This window comes from Calliphora vicina, chromosome 2, assembly GCF_958450345.1.
Source record: "Calliphora vicina chromosome 2, idCalVici1.1, whole genome shotgun sequence".
Taxonomy (NCBI): Eukaryota; Metazoa; Arthropoda; class Insecta; order Diptera; family Calliphoridae; genus Calliphora; species Calliphora vicina.
The window spans coordinates 7147517-7169121 of NC_088781.1; the positions used below are offsets into that span (position 1 = coordinate 7147517).

General features: G+C 27.9%; 1 protein-coding gene across 1 annotated transcript in view; it reads right to left on the minus strand.

The window, feature by feature from the left end:
- Positions 1-6307, minus strand: part of Wnt10 (Wnt oncogene analog 10) — a 69907-nt gene extending 63600 nt beyond the window's left edge. The window contains exon 1 of the mRNA XM_065499276.1: positions 5883-6307. Within this exon, the coding sequence (XP_065355348.1) occupies positions 5883-6307 (425 nt within the window). The remainder of the gene's footprint in view (positions 1-5882) is intronic.
- Between the last annotated feature and the right edge of the window lie 15298 nt (positions 6308-21605).

Below are 21605 nucleotides of genomic sequence, written 5' to 3' on the forward strand. Positions count from 1 at the left end.
TTTTTTACTCAAAAGAAAGCTCAGGGGCCTATTTCACTAAACTACAATTCTACAAGTTTACAAGTTACAATCACAAGTCTAATTCTTACAAGTGCTGATGAATTGTGTTTCATTAAAATTTTCACAACACTTGTAGCTTTTTGCACTTGTAAACTACAATTTCTACAATTACAAGTTCTTGTACATATATATTGTGATATTAATTTTACAACTCTTATTTATTATTACTCAAAATGCTAAAATATCCTATAAAAACGCAATATAACATATTTCAATAATATTTCTTATATAAAAAATATTTTTAAACCCGAATTTTTTTTCATCAAAAAAAAAAATTAAAAAAACAAAATTTTTTTTAAAATTTAAAAAATTTAAATTTAAAATTTTTTTTAAAATTTAAAAAATTTAAATTTTAAATTTTTTAAAATAAAAATTCGAAAAATATTTTTTCCAAAAAATGAAAAAAAACAACTTTGGAAAAAAAAATTTTTGTTTACCTAAAAAAATTTAAAATTTGTATTTTGAAGTATAATTTGGTGAAGAGTATATAAGATTCGGCATAGCCGAATATAGCTCTCTTACTTGTTTATACCCAATCTATCGGAAAATGTACGGGGACTGATACAAATAAATACTTTTGCAATTTTGGGTACTAATTTAGAATTGTCTATACATGTTTAGATTACCAAAGTGGCTATTCCCAAAGGCAAAAAAAAAAGTATAGTCTGTGAAGCCCGACCATATGATACCCTACATCAATCGCCTTAAAATTAGGTGGCATACCTTCTCTGTATTGAAACCTATTTAATAGTAAACAAAATAAATAAATCGTTACTTTAATATAGAAAGCCCCTAATTCGTGTTTTTTATAAGCCCAGATTTTTGATTATTTCGATAAATGGTCCAATCATATATCATATTTAGCAAAACAATTCGGCTTAAAAAAAATACAAGTTAGGGCCTTTCTATATTAAGGTAACCAAATGCTAATTAATATTAAAAATTTTGGATTTTGTGTTATTTTAACTAATTTTTATTAAAAAATAGTTAAAAATCAAATTTTATTTCAATTTATCATTCACTTGTAACTTGTAAAAATGTTTCTGAGGGTCTCCGTCGACCCTAAACTTTTTTTCTACAATTCTACAAGTTTAGTTTAGTGAAACAAAACCACTTGTAGAAGTATGACTTGTGACTTGTAAAATTCACTTGTAGCTACAAACTTGTAATTGTATTTTGATGAAACGCAATTATTCACAAGTTTACAATTTTACAGTCAAAAACAACTGTAATTGTGAACTTGTAGCTTAGTGAAATAGGCCCCAGTCTATTCCTTTATGAGCTTTTTGGTCTCGTAGTGGGATTCCAGTGAGATATATATCAAAATAAATGTTTTAACTCAAAAATTGTATGTCTTGAGTTCGAAAGATTGAAGAAATAGCTATCTAAACTATTTGGGACACATTTTGCTAAGAACAATAGGTAATAAGTTACATGGATGAGAAAAAACACATTTTTGGCCAAAATGTCAAATTTTGACCCCCTATAACTCAGAGAGTTCTTGACCGATCTTGTTGAAAAATTGTATCTGAATTACTATCCAATAGGTCTAACCTTGGTGCAAATTCATCCCGATCGGAAGACATCGATTTTTAAAATTGGTTCACTTGACATGAAATCCCCCATATTTGTACATATATTATTCATATTGTGTGTAATTTTATCTTGAATATGTAACCCATCTGTAATTGATAGCATACAGTCATACACCCAATAAAATTAACCTACAATTTAAGGAGTTCATAATTCACAGTTCATAATATTGTGAAAAAAACTTCTGTCAACATTTTTTTATCGGTACTACACTGAAAGGTGGCCGATGCTACATCATAGTCGGTTTGAGGTATGGTGATTCTATGTATTTAATGAAGTGATTAAGTTTTAATCATGTCAATTTGAAGTGATTAACAAATCATTTAAATGTATGGATAATCATCTCGATTTTGAAGTGATTAGAGCTTAATTACGTTTGAGATGATTAACTCTGCAAATGTGAACATAGTATAACCTTTTACGAAAACATGTTAAATTTATATTACGCTAGCGTACTCAGTAGGGTGATCGATTCTTCGACATTTTTCAGAAACCGGATTTCGGTTTCTTCGAAAAATTGCAATTTAATATAAACCGGTTTCGGTTTTTTAATAATAACCGGTTAACCGGTTTTTATAGAAAAATATTGAAACGAAACAAAAAAAAATTATTTATTAAAATAATAGTTATTAAAACATAAAACAGTTAATGGAAAAACATAACACAACAAAAATGAGATCATATAATAAAAATAAGCCTTTCGATTATTTCTTTTAACCTTCACAAGGTCTTCGGATCAAATTTGAGCCATGTTCAGCATTAAAATTGATTTTTTTCTAAAAGTGAGTGGTTGATATTTTATGAATTTTATTTAATTGCAAATGTCAACCACGTTAGGTTTTTAGAAACACAAATTGGTCAAAAAAAAAATATCTCGATTTTTTTATTTTGTTTTTATGAAGCTATACATTGAAAATGATCTTTCTCAGTGTACTTGTAGGACATATAGTTAACAAAGCATTGAGTATGTTTTTAAGCTTTCCAGATCGCTTTTGACATTTATATAAATACAAAAATTCTTCCAAAAATTAATGTATTTGGATTTTAAATATTTTTTAAAATTTTTAATACACTACAACTCATAAATACACATGTGAGCTTTTCAAAAAAACCGAAACCGACTTAACCAAAAAAGCGGTTATAACCGCTTTTAAATTTTTGAAAATAAATTCAAGTAAAATAAAATCTTTTAAAATATACCAGTTCAATATTTTGGTACTCACTGATGATACAGAAAATGCACAAATTGAGAGTAGATTCAAATGCAATTCTTAATAACAAATAGAGAGGAGTTATGAGTTCAACCCCGCTCTCTGAAACAATCGGCAATTTGCAATGACATTCCTATGTTAAAATTTTAAAAAATATTTCCCATAAAATTGATTTTTCCACAAATTTAAATTTTGCTAACTCATAAATAAGTAGGCACCTAAAAGGCGTATAACCCTTTCCAAACACTAATTTCATGGTTTATCAATTACACAGGGCAACAAAATCGAAAAAAAAAATTAGAGGCATTTTAAACCATTACAAAATGTTTATGTATTGAGGTTCCCGTACTACAAATATGGTCCAAATTTTAAATTCTATGCAGAGATTTTTTTTTTTAAATGTTTAAGTAAAACTGTTATTTTTTTAGACGTTTCTCCACATAATTAGTGATTACTTAAAAACGGTTAGTCCGATGATGTGCAAGTTTCGGAGTAGCCGCCACAATCCCCCGATCTTAAACCCATAGAAAATCTAAAGGATTTCGAAACAATAATGAAAACAAGATGGGGGAAAAATATTTCTCGATACTAAGTATTTATATCAAGTTGATTCCATTCATTCAAGATTAAATGCGATAATACCTAATAATGGATTTGCAACGAAATATTAGTTTAAAGTATAATTTAATAATAAATACTATTTTATTTTTAATAAATGATTTAGAAGGAGTTGAATTTAATTTTTCATAAATTGTGGACTTACATAAGTTAACTATAATTGCAGAAAATAACAACCAAAATAACATATTAATAGGATGCAGTTTTAAGACTAGAGGATTATACTCGAAGATTATAGGATTTTTTTGCTCGCAACTATAGCTAGTTTCAAAAAAAAAAAAACAAGTAAGAGAGCTATATTCGGCTCAGCCGAATGTTATATACCCTTCACCAAATTATACTTCAAAATAAAAGTTTTAAATATTTTTTAAATAAATAAAATTTATTTTTCTTTTGCAGTTTTTTTAATTTTTTGGAAAAAAAAATTTTCGAATTGTTTTTTTTTAAATTTTTTTTTTGTTTGTTCAATTTCTTTTAATATTTAGCGAAAAAAAACTTTTGGCGAAAAAAAAAATCGTGTTAAAAATACCCATTGTAGATCCAACTTACTATTGTTTTATATACGTCATTGCATAGGTCTTTGAAATATCTATCATAAGATATTCTTATTGTCTATATTATTGACTTAGTAATCCAGATATAGGTCAAAAATCGAGGTTGTCCTGGTTTTTTCCTCATATCTCAGCCATTTGTGGACCGATTTTACTGATTTTAAATAGCAAACTTCTCGAAAGCATTTCTGACAGAATTATTGAAGATTTGGATCCCGAAGATATCTGGGGTCTTCAGAAAATTGATTTCAACATACAGACGGACAGACGGACAGACAGACGGACATGGCTTAATCGACTCCGCTATCTATAAGGATCCAGAATATATATTAAGGTGGAGCGATAATGTATGAATTTTTTTTTTGTTTTTGTTTTAATGGAATAGCGATATAATGAGTAAGTTAAACGTACGAAATATTACTGACCTATTTTGATGTTTTGAATTGCCTACTTTTCATATGGTCATTAAACAACCTTATACTTTATAAACTTTAGTTTTTATTGAATATAAATATTTTTATGTATTGTTAGGCCAATTCAATAATTAAAACAAACAAATTTTTACTTGAGAAACTAAATTCACATTTCATACGTTTTACAGCCCACATATGCCGAATTGGGTATTTTTATAACCAATCCACAAAATCGTACTTGTAGGAAAGTGGGCCTAATCACTTGGTTATTTTTTTTACTGATAGAGGACATCCAAGGCTACTAGACATAAGGAGGGCATTGGGGACTTCCACTCCCCCCGTTTTCTAGACACATTTATTTCTGTATTATTATAATGATGTGGGGGCACCTCTATATATACGATCCACCAAATGAAATTTTTTGTGTATATTTAGGAGTTAATAAGGCAACTTTTAACAGGTATTCCTAAGCGATTACGAAAAAAATCAAAATCGCTCCACCCTAATATATATACTTTATAGGGTCGGAAATGAAAAATGTAGAAATTACAAACGGAATGACAAACTTATATATACCCTTCTCACGATAAAGTATTAAGAATTAAAAAGAATTAATGTAGTAGGTGACTTTTACCTTAATTCTTTCGGATATTTTTTTTGTAATACAGTATATTTAATGGGTTCAAGTCACAAACCAATTATGAAAATATGTCAATAAAGAAAATCATTTACTAGCTCATCAATTAATAATAAGTGCTTTCATATTCTAACAGATTTACAAAAGTGGGCATAAAGGAATACACCTGAGGCTTTTCATCAAATTTATTGTAAAAAAAAAATGAATAGCAGCTTTATAAGATTATGCAAATATGGTTAAGTGATAATTATTTATATTTTTTTTAATATTTTTTGTTGCGATGCAAATTAGTTGTCTTATTAAATGGGCGTATTAACAATTACATGTTGTTACCCACTAAACGACAATTCTATTAAAGCTTCAGATATTTATTTAAGGGGTCACAGGCAACACGATTAATTGTGTCTTTTTTTGGTGTTGATGGAATAATTAAATGATTGATTAATTTGTCTTGTCTTGTGTTGAGTTGTGCGCTGTTTACAGTGAATGGCTTAATTCTTTTTTTATTGTTTATGGCCTGGTTAACAATCAATTTAAAAAACACCTTTTTTTATTTAAATATAAAAAAAAACAAAAAAAAAATGTTAAAAAAATAAGTCGTGATGATGACAATGAGGTGGATGGATGGATGTTGTTAATGATGGTTGATGGTTTTGCTACGAGAGTAGTTTTAGTCAGGTTGGTTTGGTGATGGTTGGCTTTGAAGGTGATAAATTTGTTACGATTTTTTGTTGGTCGGATGGTTGGTTGGTTTGTTTATAAATGATGTAGTAGGACATGTGTATGAGAAGGTACTTACCATGTTGTACAACAGGCCAAGATAATCACAATAATTAAATGCAAATGCAGGTGTAGGCAACGAGGCGTTACAGTTAAATTTCCCGTTGATGTTGCTGGCGTTTTTGTATGCAGATGAATAGTTGTTGTTGTTGCTGTGGTAGTGTTTCGATGTCTTTTGCTGCTGTTTGTTGGCGATGTTGCCACCGATGAAAAATTGCTCGTTGCTGCTGTTGTTGGTAGTTTTTGTGTGTGTTGCGGCAATGTTGATGATTTGTTGATTTGTGATTGCTCTTGGCATTGTTTTTGTTGTTGTTGTTGCAGCTGTAGTTGCTGTTGCTGTAGTTGTCGTTGTGTGGGAAATTTGTATGATTGTTGTTGTCGTTGTTTGTTTTGTATTTGTTGTAGTTGTAGTTGTAACTGTGTTAATCCGGGCAATACAAACATTGCTAATTCTTTTGTAAATTTGTTGTAATTGCTTTAATTGCTGCTCCTGGTCCTGCCTTTGTTGCTGTTGCTCTCTTTTTTGTAATTGCTGTTGTTTTTTGTGGCTTGGCTGTTGCTGCTGTTGGATTTTAGCTTGTTTTCGTTGTTGCTGGGAATTTGTTAGTTTTTTGTTGTTTTTGCTACTGCTGCTGCTATTGTTGTTGTGGTTGTTGTTGTTTCTTTGTTGTATTTTAATAACACAAACACTGTGACATGGCTCAATAAAAATTCTTGTAATTTTAAAAATGGCCGTAAACATTTTTGCGGTAACAACGGCACAAAATACAATTTAAACATTGAATATTTCAACATTTAGCCACTTTTAACTCTTTTTTTTTCGTTACTCTTGTGATTTGTTGGTTTTTTTTTAAATTTTATGCACTGAGATTTATTTTTCACATATTTTTTTTTTGTTTTTAAAAGAAATATTTTGTGTTGCTGTTGTGGCCACTGATGATGCACAATTATAAATAATTATTTGTTTTTATTTTATTTAAGTGTATTTTTTTTAGGTTTTCGTTCAAAATTTAGTTGAAATCATTAACAAATTACAAAATTGTTTTGTTTTTATTATTATTTGTTAGTTGTATGTTGTGTGTAGTTGTTCTTGTGATCCATTCATTGTTTTTGCTAAATGAACAACTGGCTGAGAGTGACGGTGACTGACTGTTTGTTGGTTGTTTTGTCTTCTTGGTGGCGGTTGGCTGGTTGTTCTTAACTTGGCTTGTCTTGTCTGGAGTGTCTGTGTTTTACTTCTGTTTCGTTTGTTGGTCTTTTTTTCTTTTATTTTTTTTTTGGGGTATAAAAGTGTTGAAGTTTTGCTTTTGTTGTTGTTGTTATTATTGGGCGGTATTTTTGAGGTTTTTATGTTGTTGTTGTTGTTGTTGCTGACTTATGTATTGCTTTGTTTTATTGTATTTCATATGTAGAATTTCATTATGTATTACATATTTTTTGTTTATTTTGTATTTCTTTGTTAAATCACTTCACTAAAGGTTTTTTCCATTCCATAAGTTTTTAGTTTTTTTTGTTTTCTAGATCACTTTTCTAGTTAAGTTTCATTTTTCATTTGTCGGATTAGTTTCCTTTTTTTGTTTTTTTTTTGTTTGTTAAATTAATAATGTATTTTAGTTGTATTAGCAATGGTTCTTTATTTTGATTTATTTCATATTACTCATACGCCTGCTATGAAAAATTCAAATGCATATTTGCCTTAGTTTAGGTTAAAAAAAAGTCTTTGTAAATTAAACATTTTAAACTTGAGCTGGTATTTAAAATCTATTTTGGTTTGGTAAAAATCTGAACTTGAAAAAGATTTATTGAATTATAAAATCTTTAAGAGATTTCAAAAATCTAAAAAAATAAATATCCTAATGACTAGTAATTGAACATAAATGAAATAATAATTAATGTATTGTTGCGAAAATACATTATCAATTTAAATTAACGGTTTGCAACATTCATCATGTTTATAAACATTTGCATCAGTAGAAAAGCCTACTTATCAACAATGTTGATAACACGCTGTTATTAACATTGTTTATAAGTATCACACCAATAACTGTGAATCAACTATAAAATCTCTATGTGGGCATTGTGGAAATAGAATATTCTGTTTTTGTTCTTAATAAATTATTTTTTGAAATGTACATATATATATCTGTCATTTATTCTCACTTAGTAAACAACGAATTTTGTTTGCTGTGGAAATGTCGAATTTTGTACCAACGAATGGTCATATCGGAAGTTTTAATTTCCTTCTTTAATTTCAAAAAAGTGCCGTTGAAGCACACCGATTGCTCACCGGTTCAGAATTGGTGATTTTGACACGGAAGCATAAGAGATCGTTCGTGAAACCCGACTACCAGCCGAATCAACACCAAAGCCATATATCAGAAAAAATTAAAAACGACCAGAATATGTGGCCAAACATGAAACCATCATGACAATGGTCGTCCGATATTGACTTGATTCGTTATTGGCCTCAAAAGATGAGCAGTTCTTTTGCCTCAGAATCCATATCTTGCCAGAAAGATGGCAAAAGATCACAGGTAACAATGCTTTGAATACACCCAATAATATTTTTTATTATTAGGTGACATTTGAGACATATTTTAAAAAAGTGAAATGTGAAATATGTATCTGTATTATATAAAATTAAAATATTGTAATATATTTTCAATATTGAAGAAAAATATGCTTCTTAAGGTGTTTATAGACGGCAATACTGAGTATTAATATTTGTCAAAAACTAAAGTATCATAATACAATTTCATCGTCTAAACAAAATTTGTATTAGATTTAAAAAAATATAAATGATTTTTTTGATTTACTGTCGGCATTCAAAATTTGTTTAAAACAATTCAAAAACTTTTTATTTTCATATGTATCGGGTATGTATTTCAGTTAAGGCAAACAAAAATGTCAAAAAAATATAAAATAAAAATAAAGTTTGCAGAAAAATATCAATCAACAAAGAAATAAAATATTTGTAATACTATCGTTTAAACAAGAAATGTTTTTTCGAAACGATTTCTTGACATACCGAATGATTTCAATAATTTTTTTAAATTTGAAAAGTGTTAATACTCAGTATTGCCGTCTATAAATACCTTTAAGGAAAAATGTATTAGAAAATATACTATGTAGTTTGCAAAAGTATTCTTTATCTTATGACATCCTTAGAATCTCATTTCCGATCATGGGCATGTTTTCCCCACAGTATAAACACTTTTTTATTAAAACAAAATACAAAAATTAAGTAAGCGTATTTCGAGATCACCTTCTTCAAAGGACCCTTAGCATACTAATTATCTTATTTCGGATAATTTTTTTTTATTGTTATTGATATGTGAAATGAGAACATAATTAACAGCTTATCAAAGAAATTTAATCTATAGATAAATACACATATGTAGATCGAAAACTCTCCAGTAAAAGACCTAACTCAGTTGTCAAAATAATGTATTGGTGAAAAAAAACTATATGAAAACAAAAACAACAACATTCGTACATGTGATTATTTTGATAAATTTTTATACGCTTCACTATGATTGTCATTCCGTAAAGTATATATATTCTTGATCCGTTTAGATAGTGTAGTCGGTATAGCCATGTCCGTCTGTAGTCTTTGTATTGAAATCATCTCTCCGTTGCACCCAAATAATTTACATACATGATTCATACATCAATATATCTGGTTGGGTTGCTATTTAAAATTGAAAAATTGGCCAATAAATGGCTGAGATATAAGGAAAAAACCAGGACAACCTCGATTTTGAACTATTTTTGATCTATAAGTCATTAATATAGACAATATGGATATCTAATGATAGATTTTTCAAAGACCGAAGTCGGACCTACAATGGGTAAAAATCAGAGAAATTTTTTGATTAATTTGCCATAAATTTTTGTCACTAATAAAATTAAAATAAATAATAAAAATAAAATAAAAAAAAATTTAAATTAAAAAAAAAATATTTTTAAAAATTCAAAAAAAAGTTTTAATATTTTTTTTTTTTAATTTTGTTTACCTAAAAATATTTAAAATTTTTATTTTAAAGCCTAATATATATATATATACATTAGAATTTTTTGAAATATATTTGGACATTTTAAAATCATTTGGAAAATTATGAAATTCAAATGAAAGTTTCTAAAATAAAACTAGAATCATAGAGAACATAGGAAACTAGAAAAAAACTCAAACAAAAATGTTACTCAAAATAATCACACATACGAGTGTTGTTTTTGTTTTCACATTGTTTTTTCTACTAATACATTTTCACCACTTAGGTTTTTGACAACTGAGTTAGGTCTTTGGCATGAGAGTTTCCGCTCTATGTATATTATCTATGACTAGAATCTTCTATGTTTAAACTAATTTTGTTAAAAAATTTTAAAACGAATTTTAACAGGTGCTTTTTTCACACCAGAGGAACCAACTACGTGATAACCTCTAGGGATATACCAAAAAATAGAACATATTTAAACATTTTCTTTAATAAAAAATCTATCAACATTTATTTATTGTGTTGAACTCAGAGTTCTTAAGATTTAATTTTTAATTAAATTTTCAAAATCAAATTGAATAATTTAAAACTTTCATTAAAGAATTCATCACGAATTAATTCATAAGCTTAATTCCATAGGTATTGAATTATTTTATATAAGAATTCATTCTATTTAGAATTAATTTTTCTTCAACTCAAAATGTAAGTATTACAAATTTTCTTTTGAAAATATTTTTCAATTGGCAATGGGCACATTGTATTTTTACTGCATTACAAATTTCAGTACTGAGTAATTTATTTTCATTATCATTAATAGTTTACTGATTAATAAAATTCTTTTCAGTAATTAGTAAAATGTTTTCAGTAATCTGTTAACATTTTAGATTTTCTTAGCACAAGTATTTGATAATTTACATCGCTGAATTTTTGCCTTTTGGAATGATTCACAATAACAAAGAATGAAATCAATTATTTTCATTATTAAGTGCTAAATGCACAGAAAAAAGTTTCTACATAAATAGTATGATTTGATTTCAATTCATAACATTTATAAATAATTTCATAAATAAAATTATTTTTTCATAATTTTTGTTCTTAAATAAAATAATTCATTTTATGTTATTAAAAAATGGTTGAAATGTTAATTGGAAGTTTTTTTTTATTTTTTTATAATTTTCAGCTACAAAATGAGAAAATCAGAATTAAATCAATGCATAACGCAATTTATTACAAAATATCAACAAATTTATGTAAAACAAGTAAGAGAGCTATATTCGGTTGTGCCGAATTTTATATACCCTTCACCAAAATATACTTTAAAATAAAAATTTTAAATATATTTAGGTAAACAAAATTTAATTTTTTTCCGGTTGTTATTTCGGAATTGTTTTTTAAATTTTTTTTTTTAATTTAATAATTTTTTTTTAATTTAAAAATTTTTTTTTTTTTAATATTCAGTGAAAAAAAATTTTGGTGAAAAAAAAAAATTCGGCTTAAAAAATATTTTTTCTGATTTTGACCCATTGTAGGTCCAACTTACTATGGTCTTATATACGACGTTGCACAGGTATTTGAAATATCTATCATTAGATATCCATATTGTCTATATTAATGATTTAGTAATCCAGATATGGGTCAAAAATAGGTCAAAAATCGAGGTTGTCCTGGTTTTTTCCTTATATCTCAGCCATTTGTAGACCGATATTCTCGATTTTAAATAGCAACCGAGCCGGAAGAATTTCGGAGATATTGATGTATGTGTATGTAAGTTATTTGGGGGCTTCAGAAAGTTGATTTCAACACACAGACGGACATGGCTATATCGACTCCGCTATCTATAACGATTCAGAATATATATACTTTGTGGGGTCGCAAATGAAAAATATAGAAATTACAAACGGAATGACAAACTTATACATATAAACCCTTGCCACTCATGGTGAAGGGTATAAAAAGATAAAATTTCAGTATTTATTGGACACCTTTTTATTCTGAATGAAAATATTTTGGGAAAAAAGTCATATTCGACTTCATTTTCGATATTTATTAAAAATTATGATCTTATTTTTTCTGTGATGAGTTCATTGAATTTTCAGTAAATCAAATAAAATGTAATTATTAGTTAAAAGTTACTGATTATTAAAAAATGTGTCTATCCATCTATGTTAAAAACGAAACAAACTAAAATTTTGCGAAAAAAATATTTTAATTAAATTTGACTTAACCAAAATTGAAGCCTTATAATGTTGAATGGAAACTATTATGAATTAATTCAACAATTAAAAAAGAATTAATATTCAGCCTGTTCTTTTATCTGCTATTACTATTTTTCAACAAAAAAAAAATGTTTAGTTTTTGTATTGAAATTTTCTAAATCTAGTAAAAACTAGCAAGTAAACTGGTATCTACCAATACTGGAACTTTGAGACCAAAAATTTTATACTAAATTTTCCAAACGTTTTATACTGTAATAAACTTAATGAATTCAGTTATTTTCTATTAATGTTAACACTTTTACTTGTTTAATCTTACATTTTTTGATGAATTTTAAAACAAAAAAGTAGCTTTTTGAAAGTTTTATTACACACAATGAAGCTTATTTAGTTATATTTGTATTGAGATATTTTTATTTAATTATTTAAGTGTTATTTATAAATTAGAATATTATTCATATTTTTATCGTTTTTGAAATTAGTTGCATTTTAATCTATATGAAATCATTCACGATTTTAATCTTCTGTCAGTTAAGTTTTTGAGACAGAAAAGTTTTGTTTGTTTATTTTTCAATTTTTTTTTTAAATATTAAATTCACTTTATCTTTTATAATCTAAAGTTATTTCGTTATAATTTTCAATTCTTTAAATTTTCTGAATTTAAATAACTCTCTTTAGTAGAATTGCTTCACATATTTAAAGTTAAAATTTTCCAAGTTTTTTCTTTTATTTGTAATTATCTCAAATTCAACTCTCAACACTTTAGGTTTTAATATAAATTGTTTCCAATATGATTTTGAAAATAGTCCGTTAGAAACATCCTTGCACGGAGATGGATTAAAACATTCTGAAACAAAACGTTACAGAATCTTCTACATGCAAATTCTCATGTTGTGTTTTTTGTTTGCTTTTTTTTTCATTTGTTTTAACTAACAAATTACCAGCAACAATAGCAACAACAACAATAAATGACAATATATAGTGATACAACGATGAAAACAACGACAGGAGAATGAATACGCTCTCTCACACATCGGCAAAGTTAGAACAAAAACAAAAGGAATTAGAAGAAGCAGAGCAAGAAGAAGCTGCTGCATATCCTGTAAATTAATATGGTTGTGCGCGTGGCAAACGTCCTTGTTGGGGTGCGTATAAACAACGAATGATACAAAAGTTTACACACGACTAAAACGACATAAAAAAAAACACAGAAACAAGGATATTAAAACCATTACACAAGTAACCACAATAACAACAACAACGACGACAACAACAATAGCAATAACAACACCATTAGACAATAAGACAGCAGGATGCCCGAACAACAACAACATCAACAATAAATAATAAAACAAATAACGAGGAGCAGGATTAGAAACAGCAATAACAACAACTACGAAAACATTTTAAGAACAAAAATGAAATAAAAAAATCTCATCATGCATCGCATAATGTCAGTCATCACTGCCGACTGACGACTGACTCACTCACAGCATTCATGCATGATGATGAATGCACTTGCTTGCATGCACAACATAAAAATAATTCAAATTCAAATTTCGCATTCCAAATGAAATATTTGTTCGTTATTCGGGCCTGCTGATGAATGCATCCAAGGAATGTGCAATTGTGTATGGTTGTTGTTATTGTTGTTGTTTTTTCTATTCTATTGTTGTTGCATTTAAAACGAATATTTATGTTTTTGGTTTAAAGCAATAAAAATGGATATAAATAAATGTTTGGTTGGATGGATGGAAAGATGAATGTATGCAGCCATGCATGCATATGTATTTCAATTTCAATTGCACCTTAATTAACTGCATTTTTCGTAACGTTTTTTTTTTTTGTTGATCAAAGATTAAAGAAAGTTCAAATTGTTTGAAATTAACACGTTTCATTGGTATAAAAATAAAGGCAAAGAAAAAGTGCCATTCTCACTTTCTCATGATGCAAAATGCGAAAAAAATATTAAAATAAAAACAAGAGGATACGATTTTTTTCTATCTACTTGAGACGTTTTATTTTCACTCTCTCTCTCTACCTCCAGTTTCAGTTGGCTAATAAATCGCTTCATTTAAAACAATTACTCTTTGATTCCTGCTGTTTTTTTACAGCCTCCTACTCCTGTTGCAGAGTTTTTAAAGGATGAAATGTTTTAGAAAAATTTCATTAGTCCTTTTTGGAATACTCATTTGATCGATAGAAAACGAATTTGGACCATGAATGTTAGTTTTAGAAACAATTTGTATAAATTTATTTTTAGTAAAAAAAGCTTTTTTGGGGAAAAGAAAAAAAAACATTTTAGAAAAGTGATAAGTTTTATAAAAAAATTTATAAAGCTTTTTTGTGAAAAAACTAAAAAAGCTTTGTCTGGAAAATTATATTAAAACAATAAAAAAAGAAGATAAAAACTTTTTTTTTAAAAAAGATTTTAAAATAATTAAATCACTTTCTTTGTGAAAAACTTGTTTATGTGAAAAGTTTAAAAGAACTATAAAGCTTTTTTCTGAAAATGTAAAACAACTTTATTGTTGAAAAAGTAAAAAAAATTTATGACATATAAAAACATAAAATAAACATTTTTGTAAAAAAGTTGTTTATGGAAAAGTTTTGTTTTGTAAAAAGTTTTTTTAAGTTTAAAAAAATTTAGGAAAAGTTTATAAAAAAGAAAAAATATTTTAAAAAACACTTCTTATTTTTTTTTTTGAAAAAGAAGTAGCAACAAAGAGTTTTCTCTTTCCGTATACTCTGTTCTGAAGAGAGAGCGTTCCGCATCGATCGAAACAAATAATAGTCGGACGGAGCACGATCTGGACAATAAAGCGTGTGAGGCAAAACTTCCCCACCACTTCATTCTAAATACTTTCAAACAGCTATTATTTACAGTTTCAGTAGTAATGTAGCAAAATTCATCAGCCACCATGTAGTTTTTATCAAGTATTGCAACATGTGGCCTAACGTTGTCATGATGAAATATTACTTTTGGTCAGATTTCACCAGCTCCCATCAAATACAGAGAATTTCCTTAGCGTCATGGATATTTGGCTTTGTTGTCGATTCGGTTGGTTGCCCGAGTTTCACATACGATCTCTTATGCTTCGGATTATCTAATGGATCAATTTTTTTATCGCAAGTATTGATTAGGTGCAAACATGATTTACTTTTATAGCGTTCAAACATCATTTTGGACATGCACAATCGTCTTTCAATGTCTCTCGGCTTCAATTTGTATGGTACCCAATTTCTCAGCTTATGGATGAATCCTGCTGCTCGCAAGCATTTTGAAATTGCTGCTTGAGTGGCTTCCAATGATTTTGCAAGTTCTTGTTGAGTTTGACAACAATCTTCTAGGAGTAATGCCTCCAATCCTTGGTCTTCAAACTTTTTTGGCTGGCCTGTCAAATCACAACATCAGAACCGCACAAACCATCTCACTCACGTTGAAACCGATGGAACACATTCACCATAAGCTTTTATGAGCAATCGGTGTGCTTCAGCAGTACTTCTTTTAAAATTAAAAAAGAAAAAAACTTTGTATTTACATGTTCAATAACTAAGTATGAATAAATGACAGAAATGTATCCTTCAAAAGATTCGCCATAAAAAAAACAAATTTTTTTTTTGGGAAAAAAGTAAATATTTAGCTTTAGTGTAAAAATAAAAACAATTTTTGAAAAAATCACTTTTTTAAAAGAAATTGTTTAGGAAAAGTTTAAAAAGCTTTTAGTGACGTTTTAAAAATTTAAGAAATGTTTAAATTATGCTAAAATGTTTTGGGAAAAAAAGTTGAAAAAGCTCTTTTTAGATTTGTTTCTAAAAGAGCAAAAAAGTTTTTTTTTGTAAAAGAAGTAAAAAGCTTTTTTTTATAAAAGATCTTTTTTGAAAAATTGAAGATTTGTTTGTGGGAAATGTTTGTTTTTAGCTTAAAAAGTTTTTTTTTAATATAAAAAAGCTTTTTGTGATCAAATGAAAAAGCACTTTCTGGGAAAAAGTCGTAATGCACAAAAATGGTTAGCGTAATAAGTTTTGTAAAGTGGAGTTTTGTGAAGAAAGAACAAACATTTTTTTAAATGTAAAACAACTTGAAAAGCTTTTAGGAAAATATATAAAAAAGATAAAAAAAAAATAAAAAGCTTTTTTGTAAAAAATACAGGTAAGCCTTCATTTACGCGGTACTTTATTTACACGAATTCGATATAACGCGAACTCTAATTAGCAACCATTTTTCAAATACGCGACTTTTTTACACGATTTTTATATAACGCGGCAACAAACAACAAGAAACGTAAAAAACAGATGCGAATAACAGATTTCTTTTTTGAAAACTAAATGCAGTTTTTTATTATTTTGAAATTGCTTTGTTAATTTTTATGAATTTTTTGTTATGTTTTGATCTCTATTATGCATTGAAATATTTTGTTTTTTTAATTGAAATTTTTTTCTTAATTTTCGATAAGAATTTTGTTTTTTATTTCAGTTTATTTACTTTACTTTTGTTTTAAGTTTTTAAAAGTACAAATAAAATAAATTTACTTAAAAAGTATATATCGTCACCTTAAATGCAAACGGACGTAACTACATTTTTATTGTTTTTACAGGAGAAGCAAAACACGTTATAAAATCAATAATAATAGAGTATTCTTGGCAATTTTTTGCGTTTGAATTTCTTTAGTAAAATTGTAATTTTTGATCGCAAATTTGCGTGAACATGTAGTTTGATAAAAAGAACCATAATCAATCAAAACCTCAATTTTGAATTTTTGTGTAGTTACGTCCGTTTGCAATAAAGGTGTTTTCGATTTAACGCGATTTTTAGGTCCCAATTTCATATTTGTTATGTGACTGATGTATTATTGTTTCACGCGAAATAAAAGGTTATTGGCCCCACAAAAGCATTTCGTTCTAAATTAGAACTTCGCTTTACGCGAATTTGATTTACACGCAATTTTTTTGGGCCCAACAAACCGCGTAAATGGAGGCCTAACTGTAATTATAAAAAAAAATTATTTTGTTGTAAAAAAAGCTTTTTTTATTTGCAAAAACTTTTTTCGCGAAGAAATGTTTTGTTGAAAAATTTTAAACAACTTAAAAAATTTTTGTGAAAAATTTTATTTTAAAATTTTTTTTTTTAAAAACTATACATAATATTGTTTCACACCTCAAATGCTAAAATGTAGTCCATTGTCTCCATGTTTCAACTTAACATCTTAGCAAACAATATTCTGACAGCTAAAATTTTGGTCATCTCCATCAACTTATCGATTCAACTCCTTTCCAACACTGTTCATATTAAATCTATATTGTCTTGTCTTTATATTTATTAAATCATCAAACGATTAAGGGTTTCCTTGCCATGTGTTCAACAATTCGACAAGGACATCCCTGCAGTCTGAGTAGCTCTTCAGGACTGAATAAATAAAATAACACACCAAAAAAAAAGAAAAAAACAATCGAAAATAAAAAAACAACATCAAAGGATTTTTATAAAACCATTAACATGAAAATACCTAAAATAAAACAACAGCAGCAGCAAAGTGTAGAAAACGAGATCACAAACCGTCGTCGTCGTCTGTCTAACTGGTTCACGCATAAATATTTTTGTATGCGGAAGCACAAGAATGATGCTAATTTGAAGATGAATTTGTAATTTTGAATTTAAATTTGAATATTGTGGGCTACAAGGCAGACAAAGAGACAGTTGGAGAGACACAGAGACTGACTCTAAGCAGAATGGAACCAGAAAACATTTAATTGATTGTTGTTCTAGGTTTTCGTTTTTTCCATTAAACTACAAACATATAATGCAGGCAACTCATGTCATGTGTTAAGCCGTGTTGAGTTGAGTCAAGTCTGTTGTAACACATGATTTGATGACGTTGCCATCAGCACTTACTAACTCTCTTCCTGCCTTTTTTCGCCCCCGCTACTTTGTTAGACTCTGTCATAGTGGAGTGTGCGGCATTAAATTGCAATGTAATGAAATTTATTAAAAAGAATCTGGGTCGGCTTTTGCTTTTTGAATTTTTTTTGGATTTTAACTTTGAACTTTGAATATTAAAGCCCTTTTCTTTATTATTTTACTTTTTTTTTGGTTTGTTGCTTAAATATGTGAAGACAAATAAGGACACTTGTTGCCTTGTTGATATGTTTGTATTTGTAGTCATTCTTGGATATGTCTTGTCTTGAATTCCTTGAACTACTAAGTTACTAGACATTTTTACATAATAAATTAAAAGAATGTTGGCTAAATTTAGTAATTGTTGGTTAAAGAGAGTTATTTGTAAGGAATTTTGTGATAATCCTTTAAGGTATTTACATATTGGGAAAACAGAAATTATTTTTCAAATTTTTATTGAACAAATACTGAAATTAAAAGGAAACAATGTTTGTTTTGGCATTTAACGAATCTGTTTACTCATAACAACAGATCCCATAATTTGTCAATTTAATGTGGCATCCAAATTTATCCAAATTAAAACTATTATAATGAAATTCTTACCCAAACGACGATCGTCCTTGGGTACGAAATGTATGTATCAAATTTGATCGACATTTTTTCAAACTTGCGACCTGTACTTTGCGCCTGCAATGTCGAACGGAATACATTAAGCTGGGTGTTACTAATATATTTAGGCGTTCCAAACAAATTATAGCCATAAAATTATCTAATTAATAAAACCAATTGGTTATATATTTAACCGCCTCTTTAAAACACACCCTTTACATCTCAAATTAGATTAATTACAATTTATTTAATACATTCACTTATTTTTTTTTTTAGCTAAAAAACTTAAAAAAGTAAAACTTTGTTTCCCATTGTTCAAACTAAACGTATATGCAAAGCTATATCTGTCATTTGCATCTTTCACGTGCAGTCGGTACTCGTCGTACAGTAAACATCCTTAAATTATTGTTTCAAAATGACATTTAGCATTGTCATTGATGACAGAAAACATGTCACAACAAAACCAGCCACCAACCAAAAAAAAATAATATAAGCACTCTATAAACAGCAATAAAGGTTTTTAAAAATGGTTTCAAAAAAAATTATCTATATATATAAAAGAGTAACGTTACTGACTGACTGAATGACTGACTGATTCATCATCCCACAGCCCAAACGACTGAAGCTAGAATCATGAAATTTTAACTGTGGGTTCATCCCTCCCCAAAACGATCCACTAAGAAGGGATTTTTGGAAATTCGAACGTTTAGGGGGTAAAAAATGGTAAAAACGGGTAAATCCGGTAATCTTATATCTTCAAAAATAATTAAGATACAAAAAAAGTTGAAATTGTATGTTACTCCATTTAAAAAATAAGCTGACAGGTGTTTCGTACTTTTTCGAAATTCGAACCCTTTAGGGGAGAAAACGGATAAAAACTGTATTTTGGTACTTTTTTGGCACCCTATGTATCTTTTAAACCAATAAACATAGAATCAAATTTTAAATCGTATTCTTTACTTATCAAAAAATAAATTTGGTACTTTTTGGAAATTCGAACCCTTAAGGGATAAAAATGGTGTTTATTTTTGGTACTTTTTCATAAAATATGTTTTTCTACAATTTGACATAGACAGACATTCGAATATTTTACTATGAGCTCCCACCACGATACAGAAAATTATGTTAATAATATTTTACCACCGCAATGGGGATAAAAAAAGGTACCAAAAAGGGGATAAAATCGGGAAAATACATTTTATTGCAAATTATTAAGTCGATTTTGATAATTTTTTTAACATTGGTTCATGGATTCATACAAAAATTAACTAACAGGTTGTTATTTGGAACTCGAGTGCCATTTTGTATTTTAGGCCAAATCCGGGTAAACAGTTTGGTACTTATTTTAAAACATATTTATTATTGGGCACATTAACACAGATTTTAATATTTTGAGAAATGCAAAATGGAATATTTTTAAATTTCAAACTTGAGGGGTGTTCAAGGAGGAAAAGGGAAATTGGTACTTTTCTCCTAATGGTACCTTTTTAATATTTTAAATTATTCACTTATTGACATTAAAGTTAGCTGATATGTATCTGAGTGAAGTTAGTGTTAGAAATAAGGGATTATATTTAGGTACCAAAATGTGTGAACTGAACTATAGGTACTTTTTATTCTTCTAATGGTACTTTCTGAATTTTCTATTACATGAAATTAAGCATATATGGTCCTAAGTGAGTGAGAATTCTAGGGGAGACTTTTTGGTACTTTTTCATTATTCGAATCGTACTTTTAGTAATTTCTTTACCAATGAATTTAGAAACATGAAATAAAGATTATATGGACCCGAGTGAGCGGGAGACTTAATAGTACTATTTCTTTATTCTAATTGGGTTGGCGAAGCGCACCGGGTCAGCTAGTGTTTAATAAATTTATGTAGAATTTAAGGTTTGTAAATGGCTACAACCTTTTTTGAAATCCCTACAATCTGCTATCTAAACTAAGGCCCTAATTTTGAAAATCACATCACAAAGTGATATTTATATGGAAAGCAAAAACAAAATTTCAAAAATTTTTGTTTTTGTTTTATATACAAATTCTTAACAGAACAAACGCACCAAAATTCAAGCGTTGATTTGCCTTTCATAATTTGAAAATTTTGTATATAAAACACAAACAAATTTTTAAAATTTTTGAAATTTTGTTTTTGCTTTCCTTATAAATATCACTTTGGTGACGTGATTTATAAAATTAGGGCCTAAATTATATACAAATATCCTAGATATTCTGCTAAAAAATTTTATTTAAGGCCCTAATTTTGTAAATCACGTCACCAAAGTGATATTTATATGGAAAGCAAAAACAAAATTTCAAAAATTTTAAATATTTGTTTTTGTTTTATATACAAAATTTTCAAATTATGAAAGGCAAATCAACGCTTGAATTTTGGTGCGTTTGTTCTGTTAAGAATTTGTATATAAAACAAAAACAAATTTTTCAAATTTTGTTTTTGCTTTCCATATAAATATCACTTTGTGAAGTGATTTACAAAATTAGGGCCTAAATTTCCTTTTCCTAAATTTCGTTACATAGATTATGAAGATCTAAACACACTCTCCTTTTTTTATTCTTCATGGTGGATGATTTTTTAAAACGTGAGCTTACACACTCTTGCCTAAATTAAGCATAAATTATAAGGATTACAGCGACATCGAGATGACAACAGAAAAAAATGGAACAAAAAAAAAAAAGAAGTATGATGATGACGATGATGTATTTTTGTTTCGTTTCTTTTGTTCATGAAAGTGAAATCGAGAAAAAGGGAAAATGAGTATAATAAATAAATAAAGAACCGTTGCATTAAAATTCGATCATTTAGCACTGATAATGTACAAAAGTACATCATGTACATATTAAATGTACGATACAGTAGATGGCCACAATATTAGGGACAGTTTATGTCAGGCGTTTATTTCACCATGAGTGACAAGAATATGTCATTACGTTTGTAATTTCTACAGTTTTTATTTGCAATCCCACAGTCGTTATAGAAACAGGTGTCAATGTAGTCCGTCTGTATGTTGAAA